At 38.4% G+C, this 16,656-nt stretch overlaps 1 protein-coding gene across 3 annotated transcripts; it reads left to right on the top strand.

Annotated features, from left to right (window-relative positions):
- Positions 1–333: 333 nt before the first annotated feature.
- On the top strand, positions 334–15,550 carry TRMT6 (tRNA methyltransferase 6 non-catalytic subunit). 3 transcript variants are annotated; one of them, XM_063328320.1, is made up of 11 exons: positions 334–471; positions 2,775–2,902; positions 3,311–3,420; positions 6,316–6,407; positions 6,496–6,579; positions 7,658–7,782; positions 9,042–9,406; positions 9,646–9,731; positions 12,952–13,054; positions 13,138–13,224; positions 14,554–15,550. In XM_063328320.1, exons 1-11 carry the CDS (start codon positions 371–373, stop codon positions 14,725–14,727), a joined length of 1,455 nt encoding a protein of 484 aa, XP_063184390.1. In that variant the 5' UTR covers positions 334–370; the 3' UTR covers positions 14,728–15,550. The 3 variants fall into 3 exon arrangements, with proteins under 3 accessions (XP_063184390.1, XP_063184391.1, XP_063184392.1); XM_063328321.1 differs by lacking the exons at positions 334–471; positions 3,311–3,420 and having other exon boundaries at positions 2,773–2,902; XM_063328322.1 differs by lacking the exons at positions 334–471; positions 3,311–3,420; positions 6,316–6,407 and having other exon boundaries at positions 2,773–2,902.
- Positions 15,551–16,656: the final 1,106 nt, after the last annotated feature.

Below are 16,656 nucleotides of genomic sequence, written 5' to 3'. Positions count from 1 at the left end.
AATAACTTTACCAGAAGATATCTGAAATTAAATCAGGATTATTTGCCTACGGGGCTAGCATAGGCGGCCTTAAGGAGAGAGAGGGGAGACACCCTCGCTCCCTTCAGCTTTCCATTTTGCCGCCGACGCCTCACTTCCGGGCGCTGCAGCCAATCCCGAGAGCGTCGCCATGGAGCAGGAGGCGGGACCGCCACCTCTCATTGGTCCACTCTCCCGCCGCTCCTGTCCGCCCCCGGCCTTGCCATTGGCTGGCGAGCGGCGCATGCGCATCACGCGCCGCTCGCCAGCCAATGGCAGGGCAGACGGGGGACTGGCCGCGCCTGCGCACTGCTTTCCCCCCGCCGGTGGAGGCGCATGAGCGGCAGCTGCCATGGAGGCCGTGCTGGGGCCGGGTCCGCGCATTTGTGAGGGGGATTGCGCCGTCCTGAAGCGGGACGATGTCTTCAAGGCGGTGCCCGTGCTGCGGCGGAGGTAAGGGGCTTTCGGTCCCGCTTGCTATCTTCCCCCCACTTTTCTCCGTCGAGGTTCGCGCTTTCCCCTCGCTCGCGCCTGAGGCGGCCCCAACGGTCGTCGCGCGGCCCCGCCTGAGGGAAGGGTGAGTTGTGGGGGTGTCCCGGTGTGGCCGATGGGACCCGCAGCTTTCCTGCCGTGCTCGTCAGAAATACCGGTCTCACTAGGCCGATGTGTCAGGGAGGGTGAAAGATTTTAATGCTGCCTCAGTTGCTATGACGAAAAATAATAAAAAAAACCCCAACAACCCGGAAGATCTGGCTGCATTATTTGTAAGAAATCGAGAGGTGTTTAGGATGTTTTTGTGTTGTCATTGCCAAACTGGTGGACGTTGAAAAGGAGAAAAGGCGCAGCAGCCTAGAAAGCGTATCTTCATCATACTTACAGAATGGTTAGAGTTGGAAGGGACCTTAAAGACCATCTAGTTGCAATCCCCCTGCCCTGGGCAGGGACACCTCCCACCAGACCAGGTTGCTCAAAGCCCCATCCAGCCTGGCCTTGAACACCTCCAGGGATGGGGCAGCCACAGCTGCTCTGGGCAACCTGGGCCAGTGTCTCACCACCCTCACAGGAAAGAATTTCTTCCTCATATCTAATCTAAATCTCCCCTCTTTCAGTTTAAAATTGTTACTCCTTGTCCTGTTGCTCCACTCCCTGATCAAGAGTCCCTCCCCAGATTTCCTGTAGCCCTTTAGATACTAGAAGGGGCTCTAAGGTCTCCCTGGAGCCTTCTCTTCTCTAGGCTGAACACCCCTAACTCTCTCAGCCTGTCTTATCTCACTGTGGTGTGTAATTTCTGCAAGTTGCAGCATTGCTTTGTTAATAATAGGGATTGGCTTTGGTGTTCCCTTTGTTTTAGACTGTAGGAAGATGTTAGCTGTCAGTTCCGGACAGTTGCTGCTTTGGAGAGGATGCTATGAAAGGTCTCCTATTTCTTTTTCCTAGGCCAGCTGGCATAGCAAGAAGCACCTGCAGCCCAGCAGGACATACTGTAATCAGTGGGACACAGCCTGGGCTCTTCCCCTTGCAGCAGACAATTTTATAGACCAGTGTGTAGAAGTCAGTATTGAGTAATGTGGCCAGACATCTGATTCAGTAGCATGGAGATTTAAAGGTACTATGCTTGAACAAGACTGGTTTAAAAATGGCATAGCTCAGACCTAGGAATTTGTGAGTACTGGTTATTGACAGGCTTAACGTCCACCAGTAGAATCTGGCATGAAAATCAGTTAGTTACTCTGTTAGCTTGCAGAGCACTGTCAAGATCTGTTTGTTAGGTCATTACTCAGTTTTTGTTTAAAACCCCTATCATGGAAGAAGGAATAAAAAGTCAGGTTAAATATTGCCACAGGAAATTAAATAGCTTTTGCATTAATTTTTCCTTTTCTATAATCTGATGAGGGTAAGGACAGTCCAAGAATACATGGTAGCTGTGGTTGGATATTCTGTTTAGGATGTTCATCAAAATGAATTTTGACTGCATGCACATAATTTTTATCTATCTAAATTCTTTTCAGTCATTTCCAGTCTTTTGTTAGTCTTTTAATATATGGGTTGGCAGAATTTACATGAGCAAGTATAATGCTGTTAATAGACACTGGTACCTGTTTCATTTGACAAGACTGGTATTTCTCTGGTCATCAAGGAAACCTGTGTAGGTCAGCCTGAAAGTGAAAGGCTTCGGGGATCCTTTTTTGTGTGAAGAAGGAAAAATGCAAACCTCCCTTAGTGCAATCAAAATGAAAGGGATAATAAAATTTTTTTTTTTTTTTGTATTAAACATTTCTAGGATTACATGACACACTCTGCTGCTGTCTGTTTTCTTCATAGTCTTTTTGGCAAATGTTATTTCAAAGGAGCTCTGCAAAATACAGGTTCATGCTCATCTTTTGCATGACCCAGCGTAGTTTAATATACTTTAGATTAATTTGATTGCTTGCCTTGTTCTGACTTTCTCTGTCAAAAATGGTACTGTGTAATTCAAGTGATATATCCTTGTTTTATCTGCCATTTTAGTATTCTTTTGAACTTAAAAAAAATAAATTCTTACTGTACGCTCAATTTAAGTTTTTTATTCTTTTCCTAACCAGTTTCAGTTTAATGTGGTTTTGTGGCTGGTTTCACTTTTTATGCTTGTCCTGGTTTTCTTCAAGGATATAGATAAAAATGTCATATATGAAGCTATAGTTTAGTTTCAACTATTGTGGGTTTCAGATATAGTAAAAATAATGCTTTTAATATCATTAACTTTTTTATTATTTCAGAAAAATTATTTTTGAGAAGCAGTGGTTCTATCTGGACAATGCCATCGGACATACTTATGGAACTACATTTGAAGTAACTAGTGGTGGAAACCTCCAGCCAAAGCAAGAGGTGGAAGAGTCTACCACAGGTATTACAGAGGATTGACTGGTTGGAAAAATGAGTTCCAATTAATTTGCTACTTTGATGATACCAAAGATGATGGAAAAGCTTTCTGTTAATCATTTGTTAACGTTACTTATATTCTTTCTGTCATAAAAGTGCATGGTTTTGTCTTGATCTGCTGTTTCACTAGTCCTGTAACAAATAAGCTTTTTAATACGGGAGAAAAATTGAACCTTAGTTTGGGTGAATATATATACTAAGGTGTATTTTACATACTACATTTCATTGATTGCTTAGGCAGTATGTTGCAAGGCCATGAAGCATGTGGGTTTAATCCTGAGAAGTGTGCTTTCTGTGAAACTAAAATCATATGTTTCTCCAACTTAAAGATATTTAGAGCTAGATTTTACAAATCTATATCCTTTTCCTTTAGAAACAAAAGAAGCAGGTACAGATAATCGTAACATAGTTGACGATGGAAAGTCTCAAAAACTGACTCATGATGACATAAAGGCTTTGAAGGACAAGGGTATTAAAGGACAGGTAAAAATAAGGTTTTGGTGTCATTTCTGTGCTACCTTGACGGTTTTATTTTAGTTTATGAAATAGGCTATTCTTTTTATCGGTGCATAGGCTTCAGTGCTTTTTCTTTGTTCTTCTGCCCAAGTCATGTTTTTCCTAAAGATCTGTTTTTACAAAAATGCAAAGGCTATTTTCAGAGAAAACTTCATGTAAGGTTGGCAACTTTGTCAATAGAGAGTAAAGTATGAATTTTTACGGCATCAGAAGTCATAACAGACAAAAAGAAATATTAAAACAGTTATGGAAATACAACTCATGTAATCACCTGTTAGTTTTGTTTGTTTATAACATTCAAAATATTATTTCTATATTACACATATCAAAATCGTGCAATAATTTAACTACCCAAGGTGTAGGAAAGGATTATGGATAAACACCATTGTATTAACAAATAACACTATGTAACAAACGTACTATGGGTGTGCCTCTAGGCAATACCTGCCAAACACATGTGATGCCTTTGTTTTATTTGCACCTCAAAAGCTAAGAATATTCTCAAGAGATGAGTTTCATTCTGTTAGAAAAGGGACTGGATTTTACCTCACACTTTGTCAAAAAGAAGTGAGGCCATCTTAAATGTTAATAAACCATTGCAGCCAGTTCTGTTGTGCACATGTTACCAGGCAAAATTCTCTCTCATCTTTGGTTTACCCTTTCTAATAAAAATAAGAAATTGCTCATGCTTACATCAAGTTCATCTCCTCTTTGCATCCTGCTGTTTGCTGCTGCTCTTCAGAGCAGCTGTTCTGCTTTTGCCTGCTTAATCATGGATGGATCCAAGGAGTTTAGAATGGTATTTCTTCTGTTTCCATGGTTGTGCTGCTCGTGGCGTTACCTGTTTGAGAAGAATGTACTAATCATTCTGATAGCTTTGACATTTTCTGTTTGGTCTCATTATCCGTGGCAGAACATCACTCTGGCTTTTCTGTATGTCCTCAGCATGTCTGTGCCATACATCTACTATACTGTTATTTTTGGTTATTAAAATATTCTTATCCTACTTTGTTAACTCTGGCTTCTGAACTGTAGCTGAATGTTCATTTTAGACTGTGTTGTATTAGCAGCAATAGATATTATTCTTCCATAAATGTAAAATTTGAATTCATGTTTGTGAATGGAATGTCTTTGGGATGCAGGCACAGTTTAGAGATGCTTGTTCTTTGAAGTAAACCCACCTCAGTGTTAATGGGGTTTGATTTCCCATCATTTCCCAAATCCTTACCAGGTCCTGAGGGATAGGTGTTAGGATGCAGATATAAAATGGTACGTACTGCCAGGGCATTGCAGGGTGACGCAGCTTCCCTTTGGCTTGTTTTGGTTGCCTTACAGAGATGCTCCCTGGTTTCCTCACTGGAATTTTTACTGAAAAAAAAAACCAAACCAAACAACCCATGTACTGAATCTGTTTTTTTCAAGAATAAAGCAAAAAAAGAAAGACACACTGTTTCACAACATTAATAGTACATTTTAAGCATTTGACAACTTTAAGAAATAATGGCTTGAAAAACAGCAATAGAAAGTGAGAAGTACTTGCACCACTATATTTTGGAGCAAGTTCTTAAACTGCATTGGGAGATGCAGTGTCCACATTGAAAATTCTCCATTGTCATTCCTCACCACCCCCCTCTCCAAACTCCTGTGAGGCCAGGTTATACTATTGCTCTTTATACATGTTTCATAGAAACTTACAATTTTAGCAGTTAAACTACTTTGATCACAACCGAAATAGCACCATGCACCATTCATTCTTGTATTGCAGGCATGGAGGCAAACCCTCAGCAATGAAAGCTTTTTTCTGTTGGAGGTCTTAATGATCCCTCCAGCTGGAACCTGAAAGTATGAGGAAGAAGAGTTGCATTGGCAAAGGGAAGAGATCAGAACAAAGAGAACAGGAAACAAAAACTGGAATTCTGTGAAAACGTGGGAGGTAGAGAAAGAAGTCATGGGGAGTGCTGTAGGAAATAGTAAATACTACAGAGTTTTGACATTGTGCAAGGAGCTGGTACAGGAGTCTAGCACAATTTGGGAGGCAGATGAAGGGAGATGTCTGGTAAGTAGCCAGTGTACAGGGGAAGAACTAGCACAGGATGGAAAAAAAAAATGCTCTCAGAGATAGAGATGCTAAAGTTAGACAAGAGACCCAAAGAGGGAGTTGGATTGAAATAAATATTGCACATGACATCAGGTTCCTTGTTTTGTTTTGGTTTTGTAAAGTATATTTGCCTGTATAGCTTCACAGGGTACTGTCACGCAAACTAGTTACTATGGGGAATGTTAGACTGACAGAATACAAGTCATTTTTTACATAATAATTGGCAATAAACATAACTCAGCTTCATTCTAAATACAGGATAATTAAAAGTAGCTATCACTGAGAAAGCAGGGTAGTCTCATTCACATTCAGCATGGGATAAGAACACGTAGGTAGTGAGGCTTCACAGTAAGGGCTGAAGCAATGACTTGCTGATGCCGAGAGAAACAATCCTGCTTTTTCTTCATTTCTGGCCGTATGAGTCTGCCCTCTCTCATCAGTTAGTTCTGACACCTACAGACTCCTTCCCCACAAAATACCCCATTTACAGGATAAGCATTGTCATTTTCATGCTGGCATTATGTAATTAAAGAACACCTAGAGACAAAAGTATATGATTAAGTTCCTGCATGTAGTCAGGGTAGTGCCTCACTTTTCACGTTATTTAGTAGAAATTTACTTTGCCATTAATGTCAGTAGAAGTTAATGGTATACATGCCTCTACTGGAAGGAAATATTTTCAGTGTTTCTTTAAAGAAATACTATATATGAAATGAATCGGAAATAAATACCAGCTATAATGAAAATAAATTGTTTTTTCCAAGGAAATAGTTCAACAGTTAATAGAGAACAGTACAACATTCAGAGACAAAACAGAATTTGCTCAAGATAAATACATAAAGAAGAAGAAAAAAAAGTAAGTGAATTTTAAAATGTGGAAAATACTTAGTAGTTCTCTATTTTGTTGAGCTTGTAATAAGACTATTACTGTGTGTTTCTTACAGATATGAGGCAGTTATTACAATTGTGAAGCCATCCACTCGCATTCTTTCAACAATGTATTATGCAAGAGAACCTGGAAAAATTAAGTAAGCTTTCATTTTGCTCCTTTTTTCAAATTACAACAGAAAGATATTTAATATTTTTCAAAATACCTGCATTATACCAGAGTATATAACACTCGTCACATTTCTTCTTGTTTTCCTGTTACTGGAAAGATTGTAAATTAATGAAAAATAATGTGATGTAGAAGATGAATCATTATGCTCTTGCAGTGAAGAGAAAACTCTCTTGCAAGCAGCGTCAGCTTTTACCATTTCCCTACCACCTCTGTCTTGCTAATTACCTCTGTAGACAGAGGCTCTTTGCATTTTCAGAGGTATCTTCTACCTGGTTTTGGTCAGTGGCATATCGTCTCTGTTTTCTGGCTCACTAATCAAAATAACAACCCACCTACCAGAAGCAGGCATTTTTGTCTTTAATGTGATAGGGATTCAAAATTCAATCAGAAGTATCTAGAATTTAAAAACTTGGTTAACACTGAGGGGTGGCGGTGGGGGGGGCAATAAAGACAGAGATATAGCTGTTTGATTTTCACTTACCTAAATTAAATGATACATTGTTACAGATATTGTTTAAGATGGACAGATTTATTGTTTTTAAAGCAGTAAAAGTAGATCTAACATGCTAAGACTTAAAAACCCTCAACTTTATGTTATTTAAGGCTTCTCAGACCTTTTTCCTTCTCCTTCCCCCATCTCCTTCACTCAGCTTTATTTATCTGTTAAGATTAGTTGTGATTTCCTTGGCCATCACTGAGTCTCATCAGTGCAGACGCTGCAGTGCCTAGAGTTAGGTTTTGATCTGGGATTGCAGGTGGTGCCTGCTACTGCAAAACAGATGAAAATGACTGAGGATACATTCTGGATTAGGAAATGCATTAAAATACCATTTGTTCTTTACAAAACTGACATGTTAGAGCAACAAAAATTTGAAAAGAAGTTCAGAAAATATTTTGTCTGACTCCCATAGCATGAGATGTGCATTTTATTATGTGCACCCTCTTCATAGCCTGCTTTTGCTATTTTCTTAGAAAACCTCATATGCAGTAATTCTAACTCTTAAGAAAACTAATTTTGATATTTCCTCAAACTCTCTGTCTTCTAGCCACTTGCGGTATGACACCCTAGCTCAGATGTTGACTTTAGGAAACATCCGTGCTGGCAACAAGATGATTGTAATGGAAACATGTGCAGGCCTGGTGCTGGGTGCGGTGATGGAGCGAATGGGAGGTAAGTAACACAGTAGCTTTGGTCACATAGAGACTGAGGGCTTACTTGAAACTTAAGAAATCCCCATCTCAGTGATACTTCTAAAAGGCAGTACTTCAAAATGCTTCCTCAGTTTTTGAAATCTACTTTTACTGTCTCCAGTATTCAAAGAGGTACTTGTATTTCCGTTGGAGAAAATTGTATTTTGCATGTTTCAGCTGGATTTATTTTTCACTATTTAAAAAAAAATAATTAAATTTGCTATCACTGTCTGTAGATGTATTTTAGTTTCTGTCATAGCATAATGACACTGTGTTCAGAAAAGGCGGCAAGGAGTCTGTATGCAGGTTCTTTCCAGGCACCTGGGAAGTCCAGGAAAGTGAAGGGCAGATAAAAGGAAAAGTAACACAGGAATTCAAACAGCCCACAGCACTGAAAATGTTGTCATTCCTCTTGTTCACTGCCCCAGGGATTTAACATCTGCAAAATGTGTATTTTAAAGGTAGTATAAGACATTTTCTTGAGCTTATTCTAGGAGAAGTTTGACTTGTTTTTTATTTCTCAAACTCAGTTAATTAGTTTCATTGTAAATCATTCAAAGACACTAAACAGCGATAACAATTATATTCCAGAAGCCTGGAAAGGTAGGAAGTGTGATGTAGTGTTGTGCACCCAGATGTGCTGTCTCTTGGCTGAGAAGCACACAGGCAGTTATACTATAAATTGTTTTTACTTCAGCAACTTTTGGCCATAGAGGTACTTTCTGATGTGATAAATAAGATGCAATTTCAATATAACTATTTAAAAGTTCCTTTTAGTATGTTTAATCATATGACATCTCTACCTTTAGAGTCTGGATGTTAAAGAAATTCTTTGCCTATTAACGCTGTTTAAATTAGCTTTAATTTTTTATCAAAACCACTCCATAGTTATAGGTAACTATAGAGTTATAGGTAACTATAACTGTAGAAAATTTGTCTTTTCATTCTCAATTTATTTAGCTTTTCTAACTATTTGTCACTGCTTATATGTTCTATGCTGGTCCTAAATACATGTTTAATACTTGAATAATCTTTGAGTTACCTTGTCGTTCTGAGTTGCAGTAACTGTTGTCCTTCCAATAGAGATTTTCTACCTTGAGGCAAACTTTAGCAGCCTGTTAAATTTGATTAAGGTTAGAGTAAGAGCAGGCAATTTACTTACCTATTCTTAAATGTCTGCTTCATTTGTCCCAAAAGTCATGGCTTTCCAATGTGTTTTTAATTCTTTTGCTCTCATAGGCTATGGATCCATTATTCAGATGTATCCAGGAGGGGGACCTGTTAGAGCTGCTACCAGTTGTTTTGGATTTCCAAAACCTTTTTTCGATAATCTTCATGAATTTCCTCTCAGCAAAGTGGATAGTCTTCTCTCGGGGACATTTTCTACAGAGACTCTGCCTTCAGAACCTGAAGATAACGTGCTAGTGGAAGAAGAAAGCAACGGATTGACTGATGAGAAGCAGATTTCACTACAGGAAATAGAAGAGGAATCTACTACTGAAACAGCTATGGAGATCAACCAAACAGAAGAGCAAGACACCATGGACATTAATGCTGAAGATGTAGAATTTAAAGAGAACAAAGAAAAAGAAAATAAAGACAATGTAAGAATATTTATTGTGGCTATTCAAGTTTTACAATCTCTATATGCTTAAAATTCTGCTGTCTGAATCAGACATGCTAAAATACAGCTTATTCAGGTGTTAAAATGGAACTCTGGAAGTTGTGTTTTGTCTTCCATTAAGCCACCTAAGATGCAAATAATGAAAATCCAGTCCATGCAATACCGATCCAATATATAATTACCAATTAAAGTGCAAACTATCTGTCTTGTTGTTCAAAGGTTCGGGAAAAGCAAAGAAAACAATGGGAGAGAAGGAAAAAGCTAATAGAAACTGCTGCTTTGTTGACACAGAAGAATGCTGATGGGTGAGTTTGCTTGTAGTCAGAAAGGTCTTCTGTTTGAAAACACATCTACAGAAAAAAATTCCCTTCAAAACAAATAAAAGTTTTGTTTTTAAAATACCCCAATTTTCTTCTTAATATTTACAAGCAAGCAGTTAACCCAGGTGTGTCTTTGGTCTTGTTTGTTTCTTACTTGGTTGAGATTTTTTCTGTTCTTTAACTGTTTTGGAATTTCATGATCTGAAAGTCATGGTTTCTTGACTAGCTATGAGTAAACATTAAAAAAAAATATTTCTATCCAAAGAGAAACAGAATCCAGGTAGAATTTAATATAAAATGACTGCCGATAAAAATCACAGGATTCCAATTGGCAAAGTAGAACCTGAGATTTTAAGTTTATTAAATTGGAATTAAGTTTGTTGTTTCAGGAGTTTATTTGTTTGGTTGGTTTTGTTTTTAGAAACTCATCTCTTTTTTACACAAGAAAAAACGCATAACTTCGTTTTACCTGCTTTAGCCAGGATCGATTGTTCTGAAGGAACAATTTAACATGAAGATTTAGTATCAGACACCTAAAACAAATACAATAAATATATTCCTAGAAATTCAGCCCCACAATAGTGTAAGAGCTCATGGTGGTTGTGACTTTTTCATGATGTTCTTAACAAATGCTGAAGTGATTTGAGTTACTCAAGTAACATTGATTTAGTTAATTCAATAACATTCATATTAATTTTTCCTCCAAAGAATATTGGCTCACTGGGAATAAAGCTCTTCTGCTAGGATAAATTTAATACATATTTATTGGTTATATTTAAATGCTTGTGTATAATTTTTCTGATTATTATTATGAAATGTTTTAACTCATGCTCATTCATATTTTAATATATTTAAATGCTATAAATTTAAGTGGTAGAATTAGCCTTTTCTGTAAAGATGCAGAAACGGGTCATTCTGTGTTCTCTGAAGCACTAAAGCCTTAAAGGAGGTTTGTAAAAGTGCTGCACATCTCTTTGGCAGCAGCAGCGCCGCTGGTGATGCCCCTGGATGACCATTACACTGCCTAAACAGCGGTAGCATTTTGTCACCTGCACCCATCATTATAATTAACGTCAGTGCATGGTATGGCAAAGTGAAAAGTAATATTTGACTTTACTTGATTCTTCCTGTAGTGTAGAATAGTATATTCAGTTGTTGATGAAGTTTGAGTTCAAGGAAGCCTATTTAGGATTTGTCTCTTGCTCATTTGTTTTCAATCACTTGCATACTTCTTTTGTCCTTTGTAATGCATGAAATCTATAACAAATTATATCCTTGAAGGGATGAGTGAGTTCTTGCTCTAGGAAATCTTCAGCGTGATGGGGGGGAAGAGAAGTTAATGGTTGTCTGAAGGCACTGTCCCAGATAGCTCAGTCAGGATCACCTTTCTTTGGTCATCAGCCTTTTATAGCCCACCACTTGTTTAGATCAAAAACCACAGGGTACATACACTGCTAAGCCAGGAAAATCTGGCATGGAGTAAAGAAATGCTTCAAACCAACAACTTGGCCCGGGAGTGGAAGCAGGCAGCGAAGTTAGGATTTTGTTTTGTTTTGCAAGAGAGAAACAGGGAAAGGATAGGTAAAAGCTGGTTAACATTGGAGGTGGGAAGAAAGATTAGGACATACTGTCAGAATTTAAAAAGATGGTCAGTAGGTAAAGATGGGCACCAGTTTTAGGAGAACTACTTCTCGAGGTCCTGAATTTTACAATATTTCCTACTTAATGTAGAAGATATAATTTTAATAAAATTTATGCCTTCTCTGCTGTTATGTGGTAAACCGGTCCCTCTACTAGATTTGTTTGTTCAATTCCATTTATGAGAGTTGAAGTCTGTCACAGGTCTTCTAGGGGGGAAAAAGAAAGGGATTTGGTATTCTTCTAAAGAAGACTCTGTTAAGATAGACTATTAAATTTTTTTGATACAATGAAAGCAGAAATTGGTTTATAGCCACTCCATGCATTCAGAATTAGACCACACACCGTCTCTATACCCTTCCCTGCCCTTTCTCTACCTCCTCCTTCTCCCTTCTCACCCAGTACATTAATTTCGTGACTGGCCAGACTACCTGCTGACAGCAATATGTGCTGCCATATGAGAGGACAGAATTTGATTTTTCGCAGTCTCTCTCATCTCTCTGTGACCTTCCTGTTGTCTGGCAGAGCTCCTGGCAGCGTCAGTGCCGCGCTCCAAGCCTTCCGAGGCATAGTCTGGACTCTTGTTTTCTTTCTGGTCCACTTGGTTAATTACTGAGCACAAATTTTTTTGAAGTTTAGAATTTGGGTTAAATAAGGCCATGGCCAGCAGAAAACCAAAATGGAAACAACTACAAAGGAATTCTCTCACCTCTTTATAGTGTTTAGAAAATTGAACATCCATTTTTACCTCCCTTTTGTTAGGTAAGTTTGATGGTATCTCCAGTGCTGTGCAGTCCCCTAGAGAACAAATGTTAGTTAATTAATTGATGGGTCTTTTCATATAGTAACTGTATACTAGAGAAGTAGTTTAATTAGCGCATTCTTTCTGCAGAAGTACAACTTACTAACTGATTGAATGTTAGCCATTTCTTGCAGTACAGTTTCACAGTGATTTTTTTTATTAAGAACTCTAGATTAATCTGTAGAGAATCTTAAGCATCTGTAAATATGAGATACAATGTAATATTAAAATGGAGATGAAGAATAAAATATGAAGCCTTTAAGTTGGCAAGGACATAATTGCTTTTAAAAAGATTTTTAGTCCTGCCCACGAAGGGATTGTTTTCTCTTTAAATAATAACTTTTTCATATAAAAACGTATTTTATGAAGATTACCCAGTTTAAAGAATCATGACTGAGGTTACATCCTAAGCAACAATTAACAGTCACAAAACTGAAATATCTGGACAATGGTCTTAGGGTAGAGAAAGCACCATGCAAATTCTTGGGTTGCAGGAATTGTTGTGGAGCTCAGCACAGCTGAAATGAGTGCTTCTGCAATGCATTTAATATACCGCACTTTAGGGAACAAGTGCTTTATCCTCTTAATTATGCAAGTAGGAAATCGTGATTTGTTTTTCTGTTTGGGGAGTTGTTAGAGCCATGAAAACATGCTGATTAGCAACATTTAAGCTATAATTGATCGCTGTGCTAAATAGGAGAAAATGTCATTTGATGAGTAGTTTTTAGAAGCAGAAAACTAATGTGCATGAAATTTCTTTTGCAGCTTAATTGTAGCCAGCAAGTTTCATCCCACTCCTTTACTGCTTTCTTTATTGGAATTTGTTGCTCCTTCCAGGCCTTTTGTTGTCTACTGCCAGTACAAAGAGGTAAATCAAGTGTGTTACTTTAGCTGTTACAGTTCAAGTTTGAGATTATTCTGCTGTATAACCTACTCTCTGGGTTTTTTAAGCCATTATTAGAATGTTACACGAAGCTGAGGGAAAGAGGCGGTGTCATTAACCTAAAGCTGTCTGAAACCTGGCTACGAAACTACCAGGTAAGGATTACAGTAAGTGGCTGTCAAAACTGCATGAATACTGGGGAGCAAAACACTCTCTAAAAACTGTGGGGTTGGACTGACTGAAACTATGTATAAGCTCATGCGTTTGTTTTGCCTGAGAGCAGTGGGGAAATACTCTGAGAGTGTTAATGCTTCATTGCAACAATGGCAAATGGAAATGGTTTATTCTTACAAAGCATTTCATTGAAACATTTGCTGAAATATTTGTAGCACACTGACAGATGCAATAGCTGTTCTGCTGTAGTGGCTAGCCTAAAGCCAGGGACAATCTAATGTTGTGTAAGAGAGATGTAGCAAAATATTGCAAGTGTTTATTCATTTCTAGTTGGTTTGATAGCTGAAAAAAAAAAATGTACCGTTAAGAATGGCGGTGACTTACAAAGTCAGTGTCTTCGAATAACACATTTCCTGGAACTAAAGTAACAAGAAGTTTCTGTTGTTTGAACAACAAGATGTTTGCAAACATGGAGTACTCTCTCAACTATGAAGACACGGAAGCATCTGACTTCTAAGCAGCCTACCACCTCTGCAGAGGTTCTTGCATTTTTCTGACTTACTCCTTGCCCGTAGCCTTCTGGAGTCTACAAGGAATTATTATTTATGGGATGGCTTAATTCAAGGGTGGCCACAATTACTGACTATTGATCAGGCAACCAAATTGGGAATGATTAGGAGATGGACAGGTGAAGATGTTCACAAGTGTTAGGCTTGGCAGGGGTTACTGTGGCCGAGTGCAGTCAGGAACAAAACTGCACCCTCTCATGGACACAGGTAAATCAGCTTAGACCTGTGATGGCAGTCGAAGCAAGGAGGAAGCGTAACTGAAGAGAAAGCGTTTACGGAAAAGTGTGATGTAGCTGAAAGTGATGGTTCATTGCTACGTCTTACCGTAAGAGTGGCTACAGAAAGATTATAGTGACAGAACTGGAAATTACCATCTTACTGAGTGCTGTTTTGTTAGACCAGCTGTGGTTTCTTGCAAAGTACACCAGTCCTGAACACATTAATGAGACTTTCATGTATCCCAAACCTTAACTTTGTACTTTTGCTGGAAATGCCACGAAGAAGTAATCAGTAGGGCAGTAGCCTGTATTCCTACGTATTTCTATAACTGGTTTCTGGGATGCAGATACTTGGCCCTTTAAAGAGAAATACACTTTCCAAATTGCTGCTTGTTGTGATGGCTAGAAAAAAAAATTACATCTTATACTGTAAGCTTAAAATACACAATTCGATGTGCACATATAGAGCGAATTTTTACAGATGCTTGCTTTTTTGTTTGTTTTGGGTTTTGTTTTTTTAAAGGTCTTACCAGATCGAAGCCATCCAAAACTGACAATGAGCGGAGGTGGAGGGTACCTTCTGTCCGGTATAACTGTTGTCTTGGATAAGGGCAAATCTGATTCCAGTCATTTACAAGCACTGAAGATGGAAGAGCCGTCATCTAAAAGATGCAAAGTTCAAGACCTTCATTGTTAACATTTGAAGAATTGATTTGTTTTTTAGATCTCAGGAGTCTTACTGTTAGTAAAATATCAAGTATACTTTCTGTGCTCTTGACAGCACAGACATGGTACCTGTCATACACCTGTCAGCAGGAAGCAGCAGAACCGTGTGCTAGGGAGGATTGTCTCGCTCTTTACCAGTTTACATCATCAGAATGAGAAGAAAAACCCTTGGAAGCAAACATCACACTGAAAACAGGGTAACTTCAAAAGGAAGAGAAGATCAAGAGAAGATGAAGCATCAGTGAAGGCATTCTTTCGTTTGTTGCCAAAAGTGGGTATGACAAAGTAGGTTTTTTTTTAAAAGGCTGAGTCCGAATGAACACATCTAACTCAGCTGCCCCTTTTCCCAGACCAGCATCAGGGTAAAACCTTCTGCGCAGTGATCTGCTCCCTCTTTGGACACAGAACCCGGCTGTGTTCAGTAATTTAAGGAAGCAGAACGAACAGCAAAAATCATACACTTTTTTTTTTCCAAAGGAACAATAAAAAGAGAATACTAATACCAAAACTTTACAGTGTGACCCCATGTTTTCCCGAAATAAATACAGAAGAGAAAGTGCATGATTGTAAATTAAAATACCAAATATTTAAACAGAATGTCTCTTATTAGTATTGCCTGTCATTTTCCTGAGAGTTGTTATACGTTTTAAGATACGACTATTTTGAAGACCGCTATATGTATATATATTTATTCTACTGTTTTATCTGTCATGATGTGTAGCTTTTTTATTAATTTTTTTTTTAAACTTTGCATTTGCCTTTTCAATTAAAATGCAGGATGTTTTTCCTCATGAGATTTATTTCCATTTTCTTACTTTTCCCTCTGTTTGGAAATAAAGAGGTCTAGCAGGGCCTTTAGGGGGTGAATGCCTTCCCTGTCTGCGCCCCATTGAACCCCCAGTGGGGAGCTTTCGGCCCAGATGGGAGCTCGTAGAGCCAGCAAATTTCCTCATCAGTGGGAAGCTGGAGCTTTCAGACTTCATAAAGCTGTAAAATTCCGTACCCTAGTAAGAGAAATGCTCTTTTAGGACACCATTAGCTCAAAACTAAATAAAAAACCCCCAAGGATTGTATTTTGTGTAAAGAAGCAGTTAGCGATTTCTCTTAGGTGAACAGGTATGGTACATCTTCAGGTTTTTGTCTGCCTCTGTTCCGGTTTTGTAAGCTTCCCATCTTTCCCACCCTCCCCCATTTTTATGGAAAACTTTTCTTCTCTTAATTAAATGAGAAACCCATAAATGGAGAGGCTGTAGGTTTCACCATCTCTTCTGCATTCCACCGTGTGGACCTGAAAAACATGCTTTGCCCCTCTCACCTTTTTGTACAGGGTGTTGCAAAGCACATGGAGGGAACAGAAATGTAAAAAACAGAAACTTTTTACTAAGTTGTTTGGTTTTTTTTAAATTATGGGATTTCTCAACTTCTTTCAAGAATTAGTGAAACTAATCAGTGAAGAATTAGTGAGACTTTGAAAGCAGCCAACAACCAGTACGTGATGAAATTCTGAGACAACCAGCTTACCGCGATGGATAGGAGCCTGGAAGGGAGAGGCAAGAAAATGATGAAATCAGCATAAGCCAGGAGATTAATAGTGAAAAACTATCTTTTGCCTCAGTTTTCTTACCTGTAGAGCAGCCATAAGTACTTCTCACCACTTCTGTGTAGCTGGTAGGTATGTGGCTATCATATTTATAGCGCTACAAAGGTGTGAAAATATATGCAGTGAAAGTTAAATTAAGCGACCAACACACGTTTTAAATCGTACTTCTTATCATATATAACGTGCTAAAAATAATAACCTGAGGAAAAAATCTATTTTATTTGTATAGTGTAAAGATCCGTTTTGAGAAATAAACAACATTGGAACACTTGGGAAATTACTTTAGATGAAAGCCAAACT

This window comes from Chroicocephalus ridibundus, chromosome 3 (genome assembly GCF_963924245.1).
Source record: "Chroicocephalus ridibundus chromosome 3, bChrRid1.1, whole genome shotgun sequence".
NCBI lineage: Eukaryota > Metazoa > Chordata > Aves > Charadriiformes > Laridae > Chroicocephalus > Chroicocephalus ridibundus.
Note: the sequence above shows the minus strand (reverse complement) of the source record. Positions and strands in the feature narration are given on the sequence as shown.

Excerpts from the sequence above, each read along its gene's own strand:
- TRMT6 (XM_063328320.1), top strand. The coding sequence starts at position 371 with ATGGAGGCCGTGCTGGGGCCGGGTCCGCGCATTTGTGAGGGGGATTGC. Across the intron at positions 472-2,774 it reads GTGCCCGTGCTGCGGCGGAG|AAAAATTATTTTTGAGAAGC; the intron begins GTAAGGGGCTTT and ends TTATTATTTCAG. Across the intron at positions 6,580-7,657 it reads AGAGAACCTGGAAAAATTAA|CCACTTGCGGTATGACACCC; the intron begins GTAAGCTTTCAT and ends TCTGTCTTCTAG.